The following is a 26,527-nucleotide window of genomic DNA, read 5'->3' on the forward strand; positions in this document are numbered from 1 at the left end:
AGAATTTAGAATTTTTTTGGAATAGCAATCAATTTGCACAATCCAGGCAATAGAAACATGGTTTTCTAACAGCAGCTGGTATTGATCTCTCTATTTCTGTTCAACAGGATGCTGTTACTTCTTTTACAGCTAGCTTGGCTGAGCTCTGTTTCCTGACTCCCCCCACCACCACCACCAAGATAATTATTGTGTGTGTCTTACAGAGAGGGAGATAGAGTGAGAGACAGCTCATGGAATGCTGTGATGTCATCAGCTCAGTCCTACACAAAGGCAAGGAGGAGGACACACAAGCGCACTCACTCTCCCGAGTAGTTACTCTGCCGTGGAGCGTCTGCACCCCACTGTGAGTACATCCTCCTTAAACAACACATCCTTTCTCGCACACGTTCTGCTGAATTCTCTATCACTGGCTCACCCGCTTCTCTTCTTTTTGTCTTTTTTCCCCCCACCAAGTGTTGAGTTTAAACCAATCTGTTTTCCAGCAGTGACAGTTCTCAGTCTCAGGCTACCTTTGTCTCCCTCCAAATGTTGATTGTGCTGTTTCCATTGTTAATATGACCACCATGCCTAGTGAAGTCCTTTCAGCCCCTCTGTTAGAGCAGCGTTCTACTCATGCTGTCCTGGGATGTGACCTTGTAGTTTGGTTACAGCCCAACAACGACCATGTTAAAATGGAGCAGCCATCTCATGGGAGTTTGGGAGAAAAAAAAAAGGAAGGGCGGTTGGAAAGGGATGTGGGGTGTGGGGGGGGGGTTACTGACGGCAGAAAAATGCCCCATTCCTTTGGAATCTCCTCCCATCCAGGGCCAGACAGCCGCTCTCAGAGCCCTGACTATGGCTTGGGTGAGGAAACCAGGGTTTGAACTCTATCGTTCGTCTGAAGAAGGGAAAGGAGATTGCTGTGATTTACTATGCATTGAAAAAGAAGGCAATGAGCAGTTACATCTTATTAAGAGAAGAAGAGACAAAGGGGGAAAAAGTAAGAAAATAAATCAAAAGACAAGGAAGGCCAAGTGGCTAGGAGCACTGAACAGCAGCATGATTAGCATACAGCAGGGAGTGCCAATCATCTACAGTGCTGACAGAGGTTGTGATGTGTAATTTTCCCTGATGCAGATTCACCCAGCCATGGCTGCCTGATGAGTACTGAGGACGACTGACGTGTGTGGAGGGAGGAGGGAGTGTCAGTGCAGAGGACGTCAGAGGCAGCTGTCTACAGCTTGTGAATGTGACATTGGAGCCTCGATCTTCTTCTTTTCCTCATGAAGCTTGTTTAGAAGCCAACACGTCTTCAGGAAACTGTCGACCCAAGGAGTCAGGACAGTACCTATCCACGCCCTGCTAGACTGGGTAACCTGCTGGAACAGCCCCTACCGCCTTACCCCTCCACCTCCAGCCCGCCGCCACCATGCTGCAGCAGATACTAAAGGACATGTACATCGATCCTGATGTGCTGGAGGCCCTGAACGAGGACCAGAAGAAGACCTTGTTCCTGAAGATGAGACAGGAGCAGGTGCGGCGTTGGAAGGAACGTGAGGAGAAAGAAGTCCATAGACCAAAGCTGAGTACAGGTACTAACTTCATTCCTCCCTACCTCTTCTGCTGCCTCTCCTGCTACATCTTCACACACAGGGTCTGTGTGACAGGAGGCTGTGTAACTTTTTTTTGCCCAAAAAGTATCGTTATCTGCTTATGAAATAAGTCTACAAACACGTTTCATTGAAACCTACCCATCTGATCTTTCTAAAAGGCAGATACATCAGACAAGTGTCCGATATGTTGGTGCGGTATTGTTGTTGTTGCTGTGGATTAACTAATAGGGAGCTGCCTTGTGAAGTTGAGCTGCAAGCATCTGGCTTGCCTCTGAGAAACATCCTGTGATGTGCTTTAGGCTACCGCCAATGTATTCAGTATCAGTCATTTTTGTTGTTGGCAGGCCCTCTGTATGCGGGTCTGTGTCTGCCTGCGAGTAGGTTATGCACTTTGTTTCAATGAGATGGCATTATCTGTTTATATTATGAGTGTCAGCAGGGCTAAGAGAGTAGGTAATGGCTGAAAAGACTACTTGTCTTTTGTTAAATCACTACCTGCAGTTTCTCACCAGTGGTGCCATTTACCATCACAATAGGAACACTGGAGGGTATGTGGAGGTAGCTCGGCCTCATGTAGCATCACCGGGGTGAGAGAAATAGGTCTTCAACTCAGGTTTCTAGTATTTGTATTTTTAATGGATTGCCATTAGCTGCTGCCAACGCAGCAGCTACTCTTCCTGGGGTCCAGCACAATTAAGGCAGTTATACATTTGAAAAACATTGCAATACATCCGTAACAGATTTCACAACATATTAAGCCTCAACTCTAATACCACTTATCTATAAAACAAAATCCATGTGTACATGTGTGTGTATAGTGCGTATGTTATCGTGTGTTTGTATGCATGTGTCTATGTTTGTGATGCTTCACAGAACCCGCTGTTCCATACAGTGTATTTTTATCTGTTTTTTAAATCAAATTTTACTGCTGTCATGAGTTACTTGATGTGGGATAGAGTTCCATGTAGTCATGGCTCAATGTAGTCATGGCTCAATGTAGTATTGTGCGCCTCCCATAGTCTGTTCTGGACTTGGGGATTTTGAAGAGACCTCTGGTGGTATGTCTTGTGGGGTATGCATGGGTGTCCGAGCTGTGTGCCAGTAGTTCAATTAGAAGGCTCGGTGCATTTAACATGTCAATAACTCTCACAAATACAAGTAGTGATGAAGTCAATCTCTCTTCCACTTTGAGCCAGGAGAGATTGACATGCATATCATTAATGTTAGCTCTCTGTGTATATCCAAGGGCCAGCCGTGCTGCCATGTTCTGAGCCAATTGCAATTTTCCTAAGTCCCTCTTTGTGGCACCTGACCACACGACTGAACAGTAGTCCAGGTGCGACAAAACTAGGGCCTGTAGGACCTGCCCTGTTGATAGTGCTGTTAATAATGCAGAGCTTAATTACAGACAGACTTCTCCCCATCCTAGCTACTATTGTATCAATATGTTTTGACCATGACCATTTACATTCCAGGGTTACTCCAAGCAGTTTAGTTCCCTCAACTTGCTTAATTTCCACATGATTAATTACAAGATTTAGTTAAGGTTCAGGGTTTAGTGAATGATTTGTCCCAAATACAAAGCTTTTAGTTGTTCAAATATTTAGGACTAACTTATTCCTTGCCACCCATTCTGAAGCTAACTGCAGCTCTTTGTTAAGTGTTGCTGTCATTTCAGTTGCTGTGGTAGCTGACGTGTATAGTGTTGAGTCATCCGCATACATGAACATACTGGCTTTACTCAAAGCCAGAGGCATGTCGTTAGTAAAGATTGAAAAAAGTAAGGGGCCTAGACAGCTGCCTTGGGGAATTCCTGATTCTACCTGGATTTTGTTGGAGAGGCTTCCATTAAAGAACACCGTCTGTGTTCTGTTAGACAGGTAACTCTATCCACAATATAGCAGTGAGTGTAAACCCATAACACATACATTTTTCCAGCAACAGACTATGATCTATAATGTCAAAAGCTGCACTGAAGTCTAGCAAAACAGCCCCCACAATCTTTTTATCATCAATTTCTCTCAGGTAATTAAAAGTCATTTGTGTAAGTGCTGTGCTTGTTCAATGTCCTTCCCTATAAGCACGCAACAAGTATGTTGTCAATTTGTTTACTGAACAATAGCATTGTATCTGGTCAAACACAATTTTTTCCAAAAGTTTACTAAGGGTTGATAACAGACTGATTGGTCGTATATTTCAGCCAGTTAAGGTTGTTTTACTATTCTTAGGTAGGGGAATAACTTTTGCTTCCCTCCAGGCCTGAGTGCACACACTTTTTAGTAGGCATAAATTGAAGATATGGCAAATAGGAGTGGCAATATCATACGCTATTATCCTCAGTCATTTTCCATCCAGATTGTCCGGTGTCTTGTCATTGTTGATAGACAATAGTTTTTTCACCTCTTCCATACTTACTTTACGGAAATCAAAATTACAATCTTGTCTTTCATAATGTGGTCAGATATACTTGGATGTGTAGTGACAGCGTTTGTTGCTGGCATGTCATGCCTAAGTTTGCTAGTCTTGCCAATTAAAAAATCATTCAAGTAGTTGGCAATATCAGTGGGTTTTGTGATGAATGAGCCATCGGATTCAATAAATGATGGAGCGGAATTTGCCTTTTCCCAAAATGTCATTTAAGGTGCTCCAAAGATTTTTGCTATTATTCTTTGTCGTTTATCTTTGTTTCATAGTGTAGTTTCTTCTTTTTTTAAATTCAGTCTAGTCACATGATTTCTCAATTAGCCAGACCTATTTGACATCTCTTTTGCCTCATCCATCTCAACCATATCTTTTTACAATTCCTCATCAATCCACGGGGAATTAACTTATTTTACAGTCATTTTCTTAATGGGTGCATTCTTATTATTAACTGCGATAAGCAATTTCATAAATTTGTGAAGTGCAGCGTCTGGTTGCTCGTCATTACACACCACGGACCAACAAATATTCTTCACATCACTACAACACTTTTATACACAACATTAGGCTCAGCCTTTGGAACTTTGGTTTTCCTAGCTGTGGCTACTATATTGTGATCACTACATTCGATGGATTTGGATACTGCTTTCAAACTACTTTCTGCAGCATTAGTAAATATATGATCAATACATGTTGATGATTTCATTCCAGTACTGTTTGTAACTACCCTGGTAGGTTGATAACTTGAACCAGGTTGCAGGCACTAGTTACAGTTTGAAGCTTTCTCTTGAGTGGGCAGCCTGATGAAAGCCAGTCAATATTTAAATCACCCAGAAAGTATACCTCTCTATACATACATTATCAAGCATTTCACACATGTTATCCAGATACTGACTGTTAGCACTTGATGGGATTTAGGTGCGGCAGATGAACCTGTAGTCATATTACTTCAACAGTATTTAACATGAGATTCTCTCTAAGCTTTACAGGAATGTGGTTCTGAATATAAACAGCCACACCTCCACCTTTGGCATTTCTGTCTTAATTGTAGATCTTATAACCATGTATTGATACCACTGTATCATCAAAGGTATTACCTAAGTGAGTTTCAGAGATTGTCAGAATATGAATGTCATCTGTTACTAGCAAATTATGGATTTCATGAACCTTGTTTCTTAAGCTACGTATGTTAACGTGGGCTATTTTTTTTTTAATTCTGGGATGCTTGATTGTTTTCATTGCTTTACTGGGAAGCTTAGCAGAGGTAGACATGCTCAGGTTATTTATTAGTGCAGGGTGAGCTGCACACAGTGGACTTCTTACTAGGGCACACCACCTCAGTGTTAACAGTATTACTCTGGTTCATAGGTATATGATTACTGCATACAATAGCTGTAGGATCAGCAGAGGCATTCAGGGCAGTAAGAGGGACATACATTAGATTACTTACATTGTGTCTTCCAACTCCCCTAGGATAATGTACATTTGCTGAAGCATTATCACAACTCAGATACACAATGGTAGGGATTAAATGAGCTAGACTTGGGTCATTGATAAGACATTGTCTCAATGCAGCCTTATAATGCTGTGAAAGGATCCAGGAACCCAAAGGATTCGGGTGGATCCCATCCTCCTTATAATACAAGCTTTGTTTCCAGAAGGTATCAAATTTGTCAATAAATGTTACACCCACGGAGCTGCAATAGTCACGTAGCCAGTTATGGAGGGCTAAAAGTCTGCTGAACCATTCAATGCCACGATTTAGAGAGGGCAGGGTGTGTGTTGGTGTCAAGTAGAGACCCAATCAGTTCTTTAAAATCAATCTAAATCTGTTCTGAGCTGCTCTTCATGATGTCATTTGACCCCACATGAACCATGACAGTATCAGCCCCAGGTGACTGACTGACAGCCTTGGGAAGCAACCTGGTGATATCCTGAACTTTGACCCCACATGAACCATGACAGTATCAGCCCCAGGTGACTGACTGACAGCCTTGGGAAGCAACCTGGTGATATCCTGAACTTTGACCCCACATGAACCATGACAGTATCAGCCCCAGGTGACTGACTGACAGCCTTGGGAAGCAACCTGGTGATATCCTGAACTTTGACCCCACATGAACCATGACAGTATCAGCCCCCGGTGACTGACTGACAGCCTTGGGAAGCAACCTGGTGATATCCTGAACTTTGACCCCACATGAACCATGACAGTATCAGCCCCCGGTGACTGACTGACAGCCTTGGGAAGCAACCTGGTGATATCCTGAACTTTGACCCCACATGAACCATGACAGTATCAGCCCCAGGTGACTGACTGACAGCCTTGGGAAGCAACCTGGTGATATCCTGAACTTTGACCCCACATGAACCATGACAGTATCAGCCCCCGGTGACTGACTGACAGCCTTGGGAAGCAACCTGGTGATATCCTGAACTTTGACCCCACATGAACCATGACAGTATCAGCCCCCGGTGACTGACTGACAGCCTTGGGAAGCAACCTGGTGATATCCTGAACTTTGACCCCACATGAACCATGACAGTATCAGCCCCAGGTGACTGACTGACAGCCTTGGGAAGCAACCTGGTGATATCCTGAACTTTGACCCCACATGAACCATGACAGTATCAGCCCCCGGTGACTGACTCACAGCCTTGGGAAGCAACCTGGTGATATCCTGAACTTTGACCCCACATGAACCATGACAGTATCAGCCCCCGGTGACTGACTGACAGCCTTAGGAAGCAACCTGGTGATATCCTGAACTTTGACCCCACATGAACCATGACAGTATCAGCCCCCGGTGACTGACTGACAGCCTTGGGAAGCAACCTGGTGATATCCTGAACTTTGACCCCACATGAACCATGACAGTATCAGCCCCCGGTGACTGACTGACAGCCTTGGGAAGCAACCTGGTGATATCCTGAACTTTGACCCCACATGAACCATGACAGTATCAGCCCCAGGTGACTGACTGACAGCCTTGGGAAGCAACCTGGTGATATCCTGAACTTTGACCCCACATGAACCATGACAGTATCAGCCCCCGGTGACTGACTGACAGCCTTGGGAAGCAACCTGGTGATATCCTGAACTTTGACCCCACATGAACCATGACAGTATCAGCCCCCGGTGACTGACTGACAGCCTTGGGAAGCAACCTGGTGATATCCTGAACTTTGACCCCACATGAACCATGACAGTATCAGCCCCAGGTGACTGACTGACAGCCTTGGGAAGCAACCTGGTGATATCCTGAACTTTGACCCCACATGAACCATGACAGTATCAGCCCCCGGTGACTGACTCACAGCCTTGGGAAGCAACCTGGTGATATCCTGAACTTTGACCCCACATGAACCATGACAGTATCAGCCCCCGGTGACTGACTGACAGCCTTAGGAAGCAACCTGGTGATATCCTGAACTTTGACCCCACATGAACCATGACAGTATCAGCCCCCGGTGACTGACTGACAGCCTTGGGAAGCAACCTGGTGATATCCTGAACTTTGACCCCACATGAACCATGACAGTATCAGCCCCCGGTGACTGACTGACAGCCTTGGGAAGCAACCTGGTGATATCCTGAACTTTGACCCCACATGAACCATGACAGTATCAGCCCCAGGTGACTGACTGACAGCCTTGGGAAGCAACCTGGTGATATCCTGAACTTTGACCCCACATGAACCATGACAGTATCAGCCCCAGGTGACTGACTGACAGCCTTGGGAAGCAACCTGGTGATATCCTGAACTTTGACCCCACATGAACCATGACAGTATCAGCCCCAGGTGACTGACTGACAGCCTTGGGAAGCAACCTGGTGATATCCTGAACTTTGACCCCACATGAACCATGACAGTATCAGCCCCCGGTGACTGACTGACAGCCTTGGGAAGCAACCTGGTGATATCCTGAACTTTGACCCCACATGAACCATGACAGTATCAGCCCCCGGTGACTGACTGACAGCCTTGGGAAGCAACCTGGTGATATCCTGAACTTTGACCCCACATGAACCATGACAGTATCAGCCCCAGGTGACTGACTGACAGCCTTGGGAAGCAACCTGGTGATATCCTGAACTTTGACCCCACATGAACCATGACAGTATCAGCCCCAGGTGACTGACTGACAGCCTTGGGAAGCAACCTGGTGATATCCTGAACTTTGACCCCACATGAACCATGACAGTATCAGCCCCAGGTGACTGACTGACAGCCTTGGGAAGCAACCTGGTGATATCCTGAACTTTGACCCCACATGAACCATGACAGTATCAGCCCCAGGTGACTGACTGACAGCCTTGGGAAGCAACCTGGTGATATCCTGAACTTTGACCCCACATGAACCATGACAGTATCAGCCCCAGGTGACTGACTGACAGCCTTGGGAAGCAACCTGGTGATATCCTGAACTTTGACCCCACATGAACCATGACAGTATCAGCCCCAGGTGACTGACTGACAGCCTTGGGAAGCAACCTGGTGATATCCTGAACTTTGACCCCACATGAACCATGACAGTATCAGCCCCAGGTGACTGACTGACAGCCTTGGGAAGCAACCTGGTGATATCCTGAACTTTGACCCCACATGAACCATGACAGTATCAGCCCCAGGTGACTGACTGACAGCCTTGGGAAGCAACCTGGTGATATCCTGAACTTTGACCCCACATGAACCATGACAGTATCAGCCCCAGGTGACTGACTGACAGCCTTGGGAAGCAACCTGGTGATATCCTGAACTTTGACCCCACATGAACCATGACAGTATCAGCCCCAGGTGACTGACTGACAGCCTTGGGAAGCAACCTGGTGATATCCTGAACTTTGACCCCACATGAACCATGACAGTATCAGCCCCCGGTGACTGACTGACAGCCTTGGGAAGCAACCTGGTGAAATCCTGAACTTTGACCCCACATGAACCATGACAGTATCAGCCCCCGGTGACTGACTCACAGCCTCGGGAAACAACCTGGTGAAATCCTGAACTTTGACCCCACATGAACCATGACAGTATCAGCCCCCGGTGACTGACTGACAGCCTTAGGAAGCAACCTGGTGAAATCCTGAACTTTGAACCCAGGAAAACACAAAGTCTTTGCCCCAGGTACAGATATATGCATCACCTTTGAACTCCCTGTCACAATAGCCAGAATGATCCGGCCTCTGCTGTGTCTCGAAGCAGATTCCGAGGCCAGAGCCACAGAACTCACCTGAGAAGAGGGCTGCTGAGACACCGGATGTGTGCAGGACACAACAGCCAAAGGGACAGAGCTCTGGTGGCCCAGGCTGTGCCCAGGCAGTTGATTGACTAGGACAGGGAGAAGTAGCTGGAGGGGCATCCACAGCCATGGAGGGAACCCCCCCAAGCCCCCGGCTTAAGACAGCTGGTACAGGGGCTCAAAGTGATTTGAGAGTCTTAAGTCTGGACGCGGGGGGAAAAAGGCAGGCGCCCCGAGAACGATTCCTCTCCTTCTTTCTGGTTCCGACACACATCCGTTTACGTTCACCTGGAGTCGAACAATGAGCAGCCATTTTCTGGTTCAAGCTAATAGAGGGGTGCAGTGGCGGAAATGTATCATAGTCCGGGAAGGTCCAAATTAGGATCCTGTTGGATGTTTTGATAGGAAGCATTTAAAGATGCCGATAGTCTCATAGAATCCTTATTCAGTTCAAGGCGCTTGGTCAAATGTTTTATTTCTTCATGAAGAGTAGTAATCCTTTTTTTTTTAGCTGCATCAAGTTCAATACATTTTTCACGAATGAAGGTATCCATCGGACCTTTCTAGTCACTTCCAATAACAACTATGTCTGAAAGAGTAGGCCTACAGCCAGATCAGGATGTGACACTGCTATCTCATTTGAGGAAATTACATACTTACAGTTGACTCACCCTTAATTGATTGAATTGTTGGTTCACTAATCAATCGTTTTTAAAGGGGCATTATCAGTGAACACAGCCCATCTGAGCGTAAGCTGTCCACCCACTAGACACACACGCAACAAACAGTTGAAACAGGCGTAATGCTGAATCTGATGCACTCAAGCAGAATAGGTCTGGTTGCTTTTCCTCGTGTGTGTGTGTGTACAATGCCCTGATTAGATCATCTTGTTCCCAGTGAAGCACTAGTGTGTGCGAGGGAGAGGCAGGCTGATGTCTGGAATGTGTGTGCGTGTGTCGGAAAAACAGATAACAGATTAAAATAGGAACGCGCGATAGACAGAAATAGTGGCAGTTTCACAGAGTATATTTCGTACCCCTATGTTAGAGAGGGAATCATGTTTTCTTGTATTGTGTAGATGGCTCATTACATGCATAGCTACAAATAGAAAGAGACAGGCTGTAATTCTATCCTGAAACTGGTTTGGTGTACTGCAGAATCTTGCCTGTCTGCATTTTCTTTCTGTAGGTAGCCAGTCCCTGTATGAGAAATCTGTGTCGTAATGACTCGGTTCACAATGTACTTTCCGTTGGCATTCCACGGTTCACAATGTACTTTCCCTTGGCATTCCACCGAGAGAATCTGAGATCACAAGACAATATCCCCAGAGCTTCTACTTGAGAAGTTTGGTCGAGAGAGCTTTGTAACAGTGGATGAAAACGAGTCTCTGTGATGGCTGGCTGTAGGTCACTGTAGCACATGTCAGTTTGTGCATTGATTCTGCCTGATGTGTGCGTCAGGTCAGGAGGAAGTCTTTTCTTGGCTGCAGTTGACCACAATGCACTGATTATCAACCGACTGAATGTCAGACAGGGAGGGCGGGAGAACAGAGGCCCCTCTATCTGCTGACGACCAGGGCAGCTGTTCCTACAAGTCAATGGCCCCCCAATACACACGGTGTTACACACACTCCCCGATACACAATGCGGTGTTACACACACACACACACTCCCCGATACACAATGCGGTGTTACACACACACACACACACACTCCCCGATACAGACTGCGGTGTTACACACACACACACACACTCCCCGATACACACTGCGGTGTTACACACACTCCCTGATACACAATGCGGTGTTACACACACACACACACACTCCCCGATACACACTGCGGTGTTACACACACACACACACACACACTCCCCGATACACGCTGCGGTGTTACACACACACACACACACACACACACACACACACACACACACTCCCCGATACACGCTGCGGTGTTACGCACACACACACACACACACACACACACTCCCCGATACACGCTGCGGTGTTACGCACACACACACACACACACACACACACACACACTCCCCGATACACGCTGCGGTGTTACACACACACACACACACACACTCCCCGATACACGCTGCGGTGTTACGCTCACACACACACACACACACACACACACACACTCCCCGATACACGCTGCGGTGTTACACACACACACACACACACACACACACACACACACACACACACACACACACACTCCCCGATACACGCTGCAGTGTTACACACACACACACACACACACACACACACACTCCCCGATACACGCTGTGGTGTTACACACACACACACACACACACACACTCCCCGATACACGCTGCGGTGTTACACACACACACTCCCCGATACACGCTGGGGTGTTACACACACACACACATTCCCCGATACACGCTGCGGTGTTACACACACACACACACACACACACACACACACACACACACACACACACACACACACACTCCCCGATACACGCTGCGGTGTTACACACACACACACACTCCCCGATACACGCTGCGGTGTTACACACACACACTCCCCGATACACGCTGCGGTTTTACACACACACACACACACTCCCCGATACACGCTGCGGTTTTACACACACACACACACACTCCCCGATACACGCTGCGGTTTTACACACACACACACACACTCCCCGATACACGCTGCGGTGTTACACACACACACACACACACACACTCCCCGATACACGCTGCGGTGTTACACACACACACACACACTCCCCGATACACGCTGCGGTGTTACACACACACACACACACTCCCCGATACACACTGCGGTGTTACACACACACAGACACACACACACTCCCCGATACACGCTGCGGTGTTACACACACACAAACACACACTCCCCGATACACACTGCGGTGTTACACACACACAAACACACACTCCCCGATACACACTGCGGTGTTACACACACACAAACACACACTCCCCGATACACACTGCGGTGTTACACACACACACACACACTCCCCGATACACACTGCGGTGTTACACACACACACTCCCCGATACACACTGCGGTGTTACACACACACTTCCTGATACACACTGCGGTGTTACACACACACACACACTCCCTGATACACACTGCGGTGTTACACACACACACACACACACACACACTCCCCGATACACACACACACACACACACACACACACACACACACACTCCCTGATACACACTGCGGTGTTACACACACACACACACACACACACACTCCCCGATACACACACACACACACACACACACACACACACACACACACACACACACACTCCCTGATACACACTGCGGTGTTACACACACACACACACACACACACACACTCCCCGATACACACACACACACACACACACTCCCTGATACACACTGCGGTGTTACACACACACACACACACACACACACACACTCCCTGATACACACTGCGGTGTTACACACACACACACACACTCCCCGATACACACACACACACACACACACACACACACACACACACACACACACACACACACACACACACACTCCCCGATACACACACACACACACACTCCCCGATACACACACACACACACACACACTCCCTGATACACGCTGCGGTGTTACACACACACACTCCCCGATACACGCTGCGGTGTTACACACACACACACACTCCCCGATACACGCTGCGGTGTTACACACACACACTCCCCGATACACGCTGCGGTTTTACACACACACACACACACTCCCCGATACACGCTGCGGTTTTACACACACACACACACACACTCCCCGATACACGCTGCGGTGTTACACACACACACACACACTCCCCGATACACGCTGCGGTGTTACACACACACACACACACTCCCCGATACACGCTGCGGTGTTACACACACACACACACACTCCCTGATACACACTGCGGTGTTACACACACACATAGACACACACACACTCCCCGATACACACTGCGGTGTTACACACACACAAACACACACTCCCCGATACACACTGCGGTGTTACACACACACAAACACACACTCCCCGATACACACTGCGGTGTTACACACACACACACACACTCCCCGATACACACTGCGGTGTTACACACACACACTCCCCGATACACACTGCGGTGTTACACACACACTTCCTGATACACACTGCGGTGTTACACACACACACACACTCCCTGATACACACTGCGGTGTTACACACACACACACACACACTCCCCGATACACACACACACACACACACACACACACACACACACACACACACACACACACACACACACTCCCTGATACACACTGCGGTGTTACACACACACACACACACACACACACACTCCCCGATACACACACACACACACACTCCCTGATACACACTGCGGTGTTACACACACACACACACACACACACACACTCCCCGATACACACACACACACACTCCCTGATACACACTGCGGTGTTACACACACACACACACACACACTCCCCGATACACACACACACACACTCCCTGATACACACTGCGGTGTTACACACACACACACACACTCCCCGATACACACACACACACACACACACACACACACACACACACACACACACACACACACACACACACACACACACACACATACACACACACACACACACACACACACACACACACACCCCCTGATACACACTGCAGTGTTACACACACACACTCCCCGATACACACACACACACACACACACTCCCTGATACACACTGCGGTGTTACACACACACACACACTCCCTGATACACACTGCGGTGTTACACACACACACACACACACACACTCCCCGATACAGACTGCGGTGTTACACACACACACACACACACACACACTCCCCGATACACACTGCGGTGTTACACACACACTCCCTGATACACACTGTGGTGTTACACACACACACACACACACACTGGACTATAGAGTTAGATCCTTTCATCATCTCATAGTCACAGTTCACGTTGCAACACGAAGTGTTTGGAGACTGTTGCAGACCTAGTTTTGTGTTTCTTAGTGTGAAGCAGAGGAAATGGTGGTCTGTTACAAGCACAGGACCCAGGTGTCTGTGCAAAGCAGGAAGTGACTCCAGGCCCACTGGCTCCTTCCTTCCAAATATTAGCTGCGAGCACAGCAGGAAGCATGCAGGACAAGCATTGTGGAGAACAAATAGACAGCATATGGCTGAAAAAAATAAAATAAAAGGTTTTGTGTTTTTCATCTGTTCAGTCATATTTACCATTTAGTTTGGCGTGTATATACTGTAGTTAATGTGTTGTTGAATGTTTGTGTAACTATATTTATGTAGCGTGTATGTGTACATCTGTATAATATGTAGCACGTAGGCTACATGACCAGTGCTGTTATGACAGGTCTTCCGTACATTGTATGTGTTCCTGTGTGTGGTTAGGTCCGTTTTTGGTTTGTGCCTGAGCTTTGAGCACAGAACGTGGCAGATTGGTGACGTTTGCTAGTGGCAGATGATAGACTGCAGTGCAGGGTGGGGCGTCTTATTGCCACAGTAACTAGGCCCGCGTGATCCCAGAATGCGCCACAGATATGCAGATTTCAGGGATATAGTACGTACTAAATCAGAAATGGCACTGTTTGAGTTACAATGGAACATGACTTAGGCCCCGGGTTTATGAGGGTCTCAGAACAGAGGGGGTGTGATGTGAGTCAAGGCGTGAAGGAGTATCGGGACAGGGTTTCCCGAGAGTCCAGAGCACAAGTTTGACAAGTGTTTGTTGTCTGTAGTTAGTGTCTTGCGTTTTGAGAGAATTGTCTGTTTGCCTAGCTAGTATGTTTTGACTTGCCTGGGCTGAATTCAGGGCATGTCATCGTGGTTTGCCCCAGTGGAATTCCCTGCATTTGCCACAGGACAGGCTGGCAGAACCAGTTCACTGGTAATCTACTCTGGAGGGGTGCCTCCCCTTCTTTTCAACCAAAGCCCTCACGATTAAGAAAGCCTCATTGAGAACATTCAAGTTTTTCCGTTTTGTAGCAATCACAATACATACAGAAAACAACATCAGAATAGCAAAGGATATTTACAAAGCAAGTAGGCTGGATAGTTGCCTCTACTGATCGTGTGTGTGTGTGTGTGTGCTGCTTTTTTTCCACGAAGGAACATTTCTCAGCCTTAACCCAATGTAACCACGTCATAGTATTCAATGATTTTGGTAGCTTTTCTCTTGTTTTTTTCCCCCCCATCTGCTCTACTGCTGTCCATATATGGAACCCATCAATGTCTGTTTACCACGGAAACATAAACATGACAAATCTTGGTTTTCCTCATTTGGCAAGAATGTCTCGTTCTCTGTTGCGTCCAATAATATGACTCCAGTGTGTTTCGTGTCCCCTGTAGCCAACCGTAAGAATGTGAGCTGGTTGCTGGGCAGGGACGGTGATGTGGCGGTCATGGTGATTGGAGAGGTGGACGAGCTGAAGACTTCTAAACTCATCTGTTCTGGGCCTGTGGAGAGGAAAGCACCACCGAGCCTGCACAATAGCACACGGTACGGACACGTCAGCAATACCAGCAGCGATTTTTTATTTTTTATTTTTTTATTTTTTTTATTTTATTTTTTTAATATTTTTTACCTGCAGTTCTGTGGAGTTATAATAGTCCATGTCAAATTAAGTAGGAAGTTGGTTTTTGGCGTTTGCCATTTTCTATCATCCCTGTTTTGATTATCCTATCTGGTCCGTCTGTAGCCACCAAACAACCCCCCCGAAGAGCAACCTGGTAAACAGACCCGTCTCAGAATCTGTCAGAACTGGGAGAGAGAGCCTGCTTCCCAAAACACAGCCAGGGATACAGCTCAATTTAAAGGTGAGTGTGTGTGTGTGTGTGTGTGTGTGTGTGTGTGTGTGTGTGTGTGAGAGACCTTCCTGTTGCTGTCATTAATCTCGGACACAGCTGAGGGCCAGTGAGACGAGGGAGAGTCATTGCTCAGCAGCCAAATAAATCACCCCTTCTATCTCTCCCTCTCCTGACTGTTCCCTTCCTCCATCCCTCCCTCTTCTACTGCCCATTGTCACCTCCAACACGCGCACAACACCTCTCTCCCTTGCTCTTCTCTTTCCACCTCAGCCACATCCTATCCATCCCTCTCTTCCCTCCCCACATCTTGTCTTCCACTTTGTTTTGTACAGTTCATGTCATTCCTCTCCTCCCTGTTGCATTTGTGTTTCCCGCTGTCTGGGAGTCGGTGGAGGCTGCTGAGGGGAGAACGGCTCATAATGACGGCCGGAACGGAGCAAATGGAATGGCACCTGGAAACCATGTGTTTGATGTATTTAATACTATTCCGCTCCAGCCATTACCACGAGCCCGTCCTCCCCAATTAAGGTGCCACCAACCTCCTGTGCTGTCCCTAGTGTGTGTGCCACCCCTGTGTGTTTGCGTAAATCTGTATGTAAATTAAGTATTTTAATTGTGTATGAGGGGGAGTGGTTATTATGTGTTATAGTAAACCCTGCATATTTGGTTTGACCCTAAATATTTGAACCGAACCATGAAATTGAGAAGCGCGCTTGTGTCACATGTATTGTGTGTGGTGGGGGAGGTTGCCTCCGGTTTCACGCGATCTTAAAAAGAGGGAGAAGATTTTCAGCGTTGTCATGGCAACCCTTTTGCACATAGCGAGCGCAGGCCAGGGTGGACACTCCATCTTGCCTGTAGGGCATACCAGTGCCCGTCCCAGGCACCCGCGGGCTGGTACCGCAAACAGAACGTCAGAAATGTTTCGAGAATAGTCCGAATAAGCACAAGGAAATGAATCTAAATATATAGGCCTTGTGCAGGTCTATAGTGTGCTTACACTTTATACATTTGTTGCACGCCCGTAGCAGGTTCCAGTCAGAGAAAGTAAAGTGTGTTTAAATCTGTCAAACCAACTGACATGTTCCTGCTATTCCAACAGGAGAACACTGAGGAAGTGAGGACATTGCCCCCTCTACAGGTATGGTTATGTACTGCACGTATCACTGCTTTGTCCGTCTGCTCAGAAGCTATTAGTTGCCCAGTAATGCCTGTGTTTGTGTGTTCAACCCACAGGTGTCAGTGGGTGAGCAGCAGCCACCTGCAGCACTTGAAAAAGTAAGCATTACATAAACACGTTTGTGAGTTTGGCTTCCGTAAATCAGTTTGTGCATTATGCACATTGAGGACATTTGTTTTGTTTATGCCTTGATAAAGGTAGGTATGCAGCGACGTTAAAGGTAAACCAGTGTATTAATAGTCGTTTGATTCAGTATTTTGATTCCGTATTAATATTAATACTGAATCAAACTACTACTATTAATACACTGGTTTACCTGTTATGTTGGTAATAATTTTGTTTTTTAAATGCTACGCTCATTTAACACAGAGTTTAGGTATGTATAACGCTGTGCACGGTTGTAGAGTAAGAGGTTGGGTTATTTCCTGGGTTGGGAGGTCAAGCCATTTGATCGCCGCGACGATGATGATATCATCAGTGGCATATAATCAAGTGTCATGTAAGCAAAGACAGGAAAGTACAACCTTAATCTCGTAGTATTCCTGGCTGGGTATGGGGTTGAGAAAGCAACAAATTAGTCATTGTCTCAGCGGTGCTAGTAGTGGCAGGTTTCAGCCCGAATAGCCATGACACAGACATGGATGGTTCGAATTCGAAACGCTTGCTCAAATATCCTGGCTAAGTGTGGTTTGCATTTCACTAATCCACCCTTCGGCTCTCCTTAAATATGGCTTGAACACCTCTGACTCTTCTGGACACCCACACCCCTTTTTCTCTCTCTCTCTTTCTCACTCTTTCCCTCTCTTCCTCACTCTTTCCCTCGTTCCAGGGTGTGGAGGTTAGGCCAGCTGTCCCTTCACTCTCAGCCTCTCTCCAGAACCTCTTTCTCCCAGCTGTCTCTCTCTCTCTCTCTCTCTCTCTCTGTTCCAGCTGCTCCTGGCCTGGCCGCCTCACCCCTCATACTCTCTCTGTCTCTCTGGGGGAGCGGCTGAACTGTAGCAGCCCTCCAGTATGTATGTCATCGCTCTCTACCACATGCTGCAATGGGACCGGGGTTGGGGTGGGGTGGAATGAAGGGTGTTTCTGAGCGATTGTTTCGTTTTGTGTTCTTTTTGTTTGTGTATATGTGTGTATGTGTGCATGCAGGCTGTATCACAACCGGCCGTGATTAGGAGTCCCATAGGGCGGCGCACAATTGGCCCAGCGTCGTCCGGGTTTGGCCGGTATAGGCCGTCGTTCTAAATAAGAATTTGTTCTTAAATGACTTGCCTAGTTAAATAAAGGTCAAATAAATGTGTGTGTGTGTACGAGGAGCGGAATTGCTGGAGCTTGGTTTCTGGGCTCCTCTGGAGCAGATGGTTGATCAGGGTATTAAAACGCCAGAGACAGGAGAGGGTGTCAGTCACAGATGGATGAGATTGTGGGATTGTCTCCTGAGGTTTGCACAGGGGAGATCTCCTTCCCTCTCGTCTCCTACTGCACGCAGCCGATCCGAACCGCAGGAGAACACTCTATCACTCCGTTCATGCATCCTTACACACGACTCCTCCCAAACACACCGCTGCACGTCTCTGCCAACCCATGTCAAAGTCCTAATGCACAACCCCAGCCTATTGTTACATATGATAGGTCTGAGAGACTAAGATTCTGAAACCATTTGTTAAAACATAGATTTGGTTGTTATGTAGAATTCATGTTCATTGTAACTGTACTACCATCCAAATGACTATGATCTCTGGCAACGGTATTTGGAGCTGATAGTTGTTTGTGGGGGGGGGGGATTTGGTACTGCTGCTGCTACAGTGAGGGGTCTTAAGCTGTCGATCTGGGAGATGGAGAGGCAGGACGAGAGGCAGGACGGTAGGGATGGAGACACCCTGAGATTAGGAGGGCAGAGGAGTACGGCAAATAGGATGGATGCAGAGGTCGCCTTAAACCTGCCCTTAACTCAGGCCTGGGCAATTCCAGTCCTCGGGGGACTGATTGGTGTCACACTTTCCCCCCCCATCCCTAGCAAACACACCTGATTTAAACTAATTGTATTTTTAACTGAAGATCATGATTTAGTTGATTATTGGAGTCAGGTGTGTTAGCTGGGACTGGGGCAAAAGTGTGACACCAATCAGGCCCCTGAGGAGTTACCCAGGCCTGCTTAGCTCATGGTGTCTGCACCCCATGTCTCATTTTATTTTGGGGGATACTTACTGTGTATGGAAGCATGCCATCAAACCTCTCAGTAACCTAAAGGCATTGGATTCTGGTAGAACGATAGCTGAACATGCAAATCAAATGGTATGAATGAATCGGACACTGACTGTTCTCTCCTGTTTCCCCAGCAAGCTGAGTTGAAGCAGGATTTAGAGGTCGATGCTCCAGAGGAGAAGCCAGCCCTCTCGTCCTACAGACCTCACTCAAGAGCTGGCACTGCCAACCCGAGGCTGGATACCGCGCTGTCCCCTGTCCCCAAGAACTTCACCGTCACACCATCCCCTGTCCTCAGCTCCACACCATCCCCTGTCCCTACCGTCACACCGTCCCCTCTCCCCAGCACCGTAACAGTGTCTCCGGTCCCCGGCATTGTCACACCGTCTCCTGTCCCCCGCAGCAATGCCATCCGAGACGCTCTAGAGAAGAGCACTGCCAAAGCGTGCGCTTCAGAGAAGACCATCACGCCCTCTCCCGTCCCTAGCTCTGTCAAAACGTCCCCTGTCCCAAGCTCCACTCCGTCCCCTGTCCCTAGCATCTATTCACCGTCCCCTTTCCACAGGACCATCACTCCATCCCCTGTGGCTAGCAGCGCGGCCATAAGGGACGCTCTAGAGAAGAGCACCACCAAACCACATGGTCCGGAGAAGATGACCGTCGTCCCGCTGTCCGTCACAACCAGACTCCACCCCGAGGAGCCGGCTGAGCCCCACCCCCAGGAGACACCCAGCAGCCGAGGTAAGAGAGTAGAGCAGAATGGGAGATTGGGTCCCCTCCATAGCGATGTATATAGATCTCTACTTGGATATGACCTGTTTTAGCATGGACATTGCCATTAAGGGATTCTACCATTTTTAAAGCAGTCAACTAGGTGGGGATTTCTATGGGTTGGGAGCGATCAGCCATTGACCAGAGCATTGTCTTCTTCAAACTGGGTTTGTAAATGGCTTTAAGCTATATTATAGTGGCCGCAATAAATGAATGACACATAATATTTTGGTTCAGGACTCCAGCAGTGCAGGTGGCGGTAAATCACCAATATTAGCTTTATACATTTTTCAAACACAGAAGAACATTTATACAGCATCAATGGCACAGATGCAACATTCCAACACTGAGTGTATTGAGATGGTTGTGAATGGTGGGAGTAACACATTCGGGCCCGGAAGCATGCAGACACCAGGACACATTTTTATTGAACACTTTTGGTAATGAAGTTGTACCCCCCCCAAAAAAGGCAGCCCCCACATGGCAGGGAAGAGAATTGCCTATGTGACAAAGATGATCTGACATCGAATCCCTTTTACCTGGTGTGTGTTCATAATGGACAGTTACACCATGGTTCTGCAGTAGGCCTCTATAGTGTAGGTTAGGCTTTCCTAGTGCAGTTTGCGATGGGGATTCATTTGCCCAGCGTCCTAGCCAAGTGCTGCCTCAGCCCACTGGAATCTTTATGAACTGGCAGACTAAAAGCAGGCCAGTGCAGCCTTGGGGGGGGGAAGCAGTATCATGGTCCCACATCTCCTCTGCCTCTCTATTGGCTACTCGCTCTCGGGCTGATCTCTTACTATGTGTGTTTGTCTAACGTTTTCCACAGTCCCTCTAAACGAACATGACTTTCATCAGTGCATGATGATATATGTCTCTTGTATCGCTGAGCCGCACAAATAGTGAGTTATTGACTTTGCCCTTGTAGTTCATTGCTTTATGGCAGCGTCTCTGTGTCTTGTTGCAGATTTTATTTTATTTTATTTGGTCTCCCCTATTCCATGGAATTCCTCAGTATCTTAGCTTGTCTAACTGTGTAATATTAGGAGTGAGTTTAGTATCAGTCTAATTAGCAATGTTTGGACAGCGTTCCTCTGGGTGAACAGGATAGGCTGGTGGTTTTGATCAGCGGCCCACATCCCAGCTCGACAGACAAGTGACCCAGTTCACAAACCAAACACAGACTGAGAGGGAGCTAGACCAGCACCATCCAGTGGACCTCTGATCACACTGCAGCCAGTCCTCTACCAGAGTTAGTAGGAACAAAACTGTCTGCCTCTACAGTCTCCCCCTGCTGGATGTGTACTAACCTTACAATGAGATGAAGAATTGTGTTTCTTTGTCCTGGTTGTGGAACCTGTAATTCAACTAGAACATATTCATGGTTTGCATGTTTCTTCACAATATTGAGACATTTCAAGTGAAGATGGCGAAGTCGTATGTCATTTGAATGGGTTAATTATTTTCAGGTGTTTTTAAATAATATACATATTTTTTGTATATATTTCCTATCTATCTCTGTGTGTGTGTGTGTCAAATCACATTTTATTGGTCACATGGTTAGCAGATGTTATTGGGAGTGTAATGAAATGCTTGTGCTTCTCGATCTGACAGTGCAGCAGTATCTAACAGGTAATGTCTAACAATTCCACAACAAAACCTAATACACACAATCTAGTAAAGGAATGGGATGAGAATATATGGATGAGCAGTGACAGAGCGGCTAAGATGCAATAGATAGTGAAGGATACAGTATACAGTTTATACATGTGAGATATGTAAACATTCTTAAAGTGTCATTATTAGAGTGACTAGTGTTCCATTTATTAAAGTGGCCAATGATATCAAGTCTGTAGGTAGGCAGCCGCCTCTCTGTGCTAGTGGTGGCTGTTTAACAATCTGATGGCCTTGAGATTGAAGCGGTTTTTCAATCTCTCTGTCCCAGCTTTGATGCACCTGTACTGACCTCGCCTTCTGGATGGAAGCGGGGTGAACAGGTAGTGGCTCGGGTGGTTGTTGTCCTTGATGATATTTTTTGCCTTCCTGTGACATCGGGTGGTGTAGGTGTCCTGGAGGGCAGGTAGTTTGCCCCCGGTGATGCGTTGTGCAGAACCCACCACCCTCTGGAGAGCCCTGCGGTCGAGGACGGTGCAGTTGACGTACCAGACGGTGATACAGCCAGACAGGATGCTCTCAATTGTGCACGTGTAAAAGTTAGTGAGGGTTTTCAGTGACAAGCCACATTTTCTTTCAGCCTCCTGAGGTTGAAGAGGCACTGTTGCGCCTTTTTCACCACACTGTCTGTGCGCGTGGACCACTTCAGTTTGTCGGTGATATATAGACAGAGGAACTTAACTTTCCACCTTCTCCACCGCTGACCTGTCGATGTGGATAGGGGCGTGCCCCCGATCATCTCTTTTGTTTTGCTGACATTGAGTGAGAGGTTATTTTCCTGACACCACACTCCGAGGGCCCTCACCTCTTCCCTGTAGGCTGTCTCGCCGTTGTTGGTAATCAAGCCTACCACTGTAGTGTCATCTGCAAACTTGATGATTGAGTTGGAGGCGTGCATGGCCACGCAATTGTGGGTGAACAGGGAGTACAGGAGAGGGCTGAGAACGCACCCATGTGGGCCCCCAGTGTTGAGGATCAGCGGAGTGGAAATGTGTTTTCCTACCTTTACAACCTGGGGGGCGGCCCGTCAGGAAGTCCAGGACCCAGTTACACAGGGCGGGGTCTCAAGCTTAATGACGAGTTTGGAGGGTACAATGGTGTTGAATGCTGAGCTGTAGTCAATGAACAGCATTCTTACATAGGTATTCCTCTTGTCCAGATGGGATAGGGCAGTGTGCAGTGTGATGGTGATTGCGTCGTCTGTGGACCTATTGGGGCGGTAAGCAAATTGTAGTGGGTCTAGGGTGGAGGTGATATGATCCTTGACTAGTCTCTCAAAGCACTTCATGATGACAGAAGTGAGTGCTACAGGGTGATAGTCATTTAGTTCAGTTACCTTAGCTTTCTTGGGAACAGGAACAATGGTGGCCATCTTGAAGCATGTGGGGACAGCAGACTGGGAAAGGGATTGATTATGTCCGTAAAACACAGCAACCAGCCCGTCTGCGCATGCTCCGAGGACACAGCTAGAGATGCCGTCTGGGCCGGCAGCCTTGCAAGGGTTAACGCGTTTAAATGTTTTACTCACTTCGGCCACGGAGAAGGAGAGCCCACAGTCTTTGGTAGCGGACCGTGTCGGTGGCACTGTATTGTCCTCAAAGCGTGCGAAGAATTTGTTGTAATTTGTCTGGGAGCAAGACTTCAATGTCCGTGACGGGGCTGGTTTTCTTTATGTCTGTAGATCCTGCCACATACGTCTTGTGTTTGAGCCGTTGAATTGCGACTCTACTTTGTCTCTATACTGACACTTTGCTTGTTTGATTGCCTTACGGACAAAATAACTACACTGTTTGTATTCGGCCATGTTTCCAGTCGCCTTGCCGTGATTAAATGCGATGGTACATGCTTTCAGTTTTGCACGAATGCTGCCATCAATCTACGGTTTCTGGTTAGGGAAGGTTTTAATAGTCACAGTGGGTACAACATCTCCTATACACTTCCTTATAAACTCGCTCACCGAGTCAGAGTATACGCCGATGTTATTGTCTGAAGCAACCCAGGAAACATATCCCAGACCACGTGATCGAAGCAATCTTGACGCATGGAATCCGATTGGTCAGACCAGAGTTGGATAGACCTAAGAACGGGTGCTTCCTGTTTTAGTTTCTGCTTATAGGAGGGGAGCAACAAAATGGAGCCATGGTCAGATTTGCCAAAAGGAGGGCGGGGGAGGGCCTTGTATGCAATCCGGAAGTTAGAGTAGCAATGGTCGAGCGTGTTACTCGCTCGTGTACTGCAATCGATATGCTGATAGAATTTAGCAAGCCTTGTTCTCAGATTAGCTTTGTTACAATCCCCAGCTACAATAAATGCAGCCTCAGGATATACGAGATCTTCAGTTTCTTGGCAATTTCTCACATGGAATAGCCTTCATTTCTCAGAACAAGAATAGACTGATGAGTTTCAGAAGAAAGTTATTTGTTTCTAGCCATTTTGAGCCTGTAATCGAACCCACAAATGCTGATGCTCCAGATACTCAACTAGTCTAAAGAAGGCCAGTTTTATTGCTTCTTTAATCAGCTCAACAGTTGTCAGCTGTGCTAACATAATTGCAAAAGGGTTTTCTAATGATCAATTAGCCTTTTAAAATGATAAACTTGGATTAGTTAGCACAACGTGCCATTGGAACACAGGAGTGATGGTTGCTGATAATGGGCCTCTGTACACCTATGTATTCCATTTACAATCAGCCATTTCCAGCGACAATAGTCATTTACAACATTAACAATGTCTACACTGTATATATATATATATATATATATATATATATATATATATATATATATATATATATATATATATATATATATATATATATATATATATATATATATATATATATATATATATATACACAGTACCAGTCAAAAGTTTGGACACACCTACTCATTCAAGGGTTTTTATTTATTTTTACTCATTTCTACATTGTAGAATTTTTACATTTACATTTACATTTAAGTCATTTAGCAGACGCTCTTATCCAGAGCGACTTACAAATTGGTGCATTCACCTTATGATATCCAGTGGAACAACCACTTTACAATAGTGCATCTAACTCTTTTAAGGGGGGGGGGGTTAGAAGGATTACTTTATCCTATCCTAGGTATTCCTTAAAGAGGTGGGGTAGAATAATAGTGAAGACATCGAAACTATGAAATAACACACATGGAATCATGTAGTAACCAAAAAAGTGTTAAGAGACCGCCATGGTTGAGTGTGTACGTGTTGTTCTTGTAGGTACCCATATTTTATGTATGGGAGAGTCTATCGGTGTTTACACACAGTGTGAGGGAGTTTGTTCATGTTTGTTACTACCTCTGACAGGTTTTATTTGGGGGTTTAATGTGTTTGTTTGTGTATATAAGATATGAGTGTGTTAATGTGTACATTGACCTATGTCCATGCATGTTAATGCATGTTGATGTGTGTGTGTGTGTGTGTGCAGCCCAAGGTTGGGGGGGTTGGGATAGAGAGTAGGTGATAGTGTGCGTGTGAGTATGTGTGCATGCGAGTGTATCAGTCTCCTGCAGCTGCTGGCTCGCTGAGTGTGTGTGTGCCTCGCTCTCTCCCTCGGCTTGCCTTTCCTCTCCTCACCTTCAGAGAGAAGGACACACATTCCAGCGCTGCTTCCCGACTCTGGCCCGGGGCGACGCTCGGCCGGAGCTGATAAGTGACAGGGCCCCCAGCCTCCACACAGCGCCGTGCCGGGCCCCCCCACCCCTCCCCCTCCCAACCCTGACCCTCCCGCGGCCTGGCTCACTGCACAGACGTGCCGCTCCGGAATTCTGCCCTCTGCCCCACTTCTGCCCCCCCCTCCGTGCCAGAGAGGAGGGGGTATTTAAAGAGCTAGGCTTGCTTTTATTTTGGTGCTGGTGGGTGACACTGCAGCCCCCCTCTCTCCCCCACTGCATGTATGGGCTGGGACTGGGCCGAGGTGTGAAGAGCGGGAGCCGCCTCAAAGGTCTGTCTGAAGACAGTGAGACAGACAGACAGTCACTGTATCATATTGACCAGTGACTTCGAGCAGAGGGAAAGTCATGTAACTGTGATCAGGTGTTGCCAAGGTTTTGTACAAATGGCTGCACAGTTAGGTAACCCGCGGAGCGGACTGCTTTTCTTCCCACTCCATTTGTGTTGACAGAGCTGAGAGTCTATCGGCTTGATGTTTGGCTTTTTGGTTTCTGGTAGAACGTTCTGCGTGGGTTTGGGCAGTTCTTTGTTAAGACAGGTTAGGTTGGCGTCTAGTTTCTAGAGGTATCGGGTTCATCTTCCTCACAAGGATGTTTTCTCAGAGGGATAAAAAATATACATTTTAAGAAAAAGCATAATTCTTCTTACTATTCCCTCACCGTACCCACATGTAATGGTCAGGAATACGTTGCACGCTTGCATTCTCAAGCGCAGGCACACACATACTCCTTGTGTTTAGCATTCCTATCAGAACCAACACCAAAACCCAAGCACCAAAAAGCCTCCGACCACGCGTGCCTGTGACTCTGTGCCTGTGTGTATGCGTGCGTG

General features: G+C 47.2%; 1 protein-coding gene across 1 annotated transcript in view; it reads left to right on the forward strand.

The window, feature by feature from the left end:
- The first annotated feature begins 206 nt into the window (after positions 1-206).
- LOC139536943 (proteoglycan 4-like) overlaps positions 207-26,527 on the forward strand; it is a 31,825-nt gene continuing 5,504 nt past the window's right edge. The window contains exons 1-7 of the mRNA XM_071337684.1: positions 207-343; positions 1,117-1,571; positions 15,721-15,871; positions 16,071-16,188; positions 17,282-17,320; positions 17,416-17,457; positions 19,696-20,302. Of these exons, the coding sequence (XP_071193785.1) occupies positions 1,409-1,571; positions 15,721-15,871; positions 16,071-16,188; positions 17,282-17,320; positions 17,416-17,457; positions 19,696-20,302 (1,120 nt within the window). The 5' untranslated portion in view covers positions 207-343; positions 1,117-1,408. The remainder of the gene's footprint in view (positions 344-1,116; positions 1,572-15,720; positions 15,872-16,070; positions 16,189-17,281; positions 17,321-17,415; positions 17,458-19,695; positions 20,303-26,527) is intronic.

Source organism: Salvelinus alpinus, chromosome 13 (assembly GCF_045679555.1).
Source record: "Salvelinus alpinus chromosome 13, SLU_Salpinus.1, whole genome shotgun sequence".
Taxonomy (NCBI): domain Eukaryota; kingdom Metazoa; phylum Chordata; class Actinopteri; order Salmoniformes; family Salmonidae; genus Salvelinus; species Salvelinus alpinus.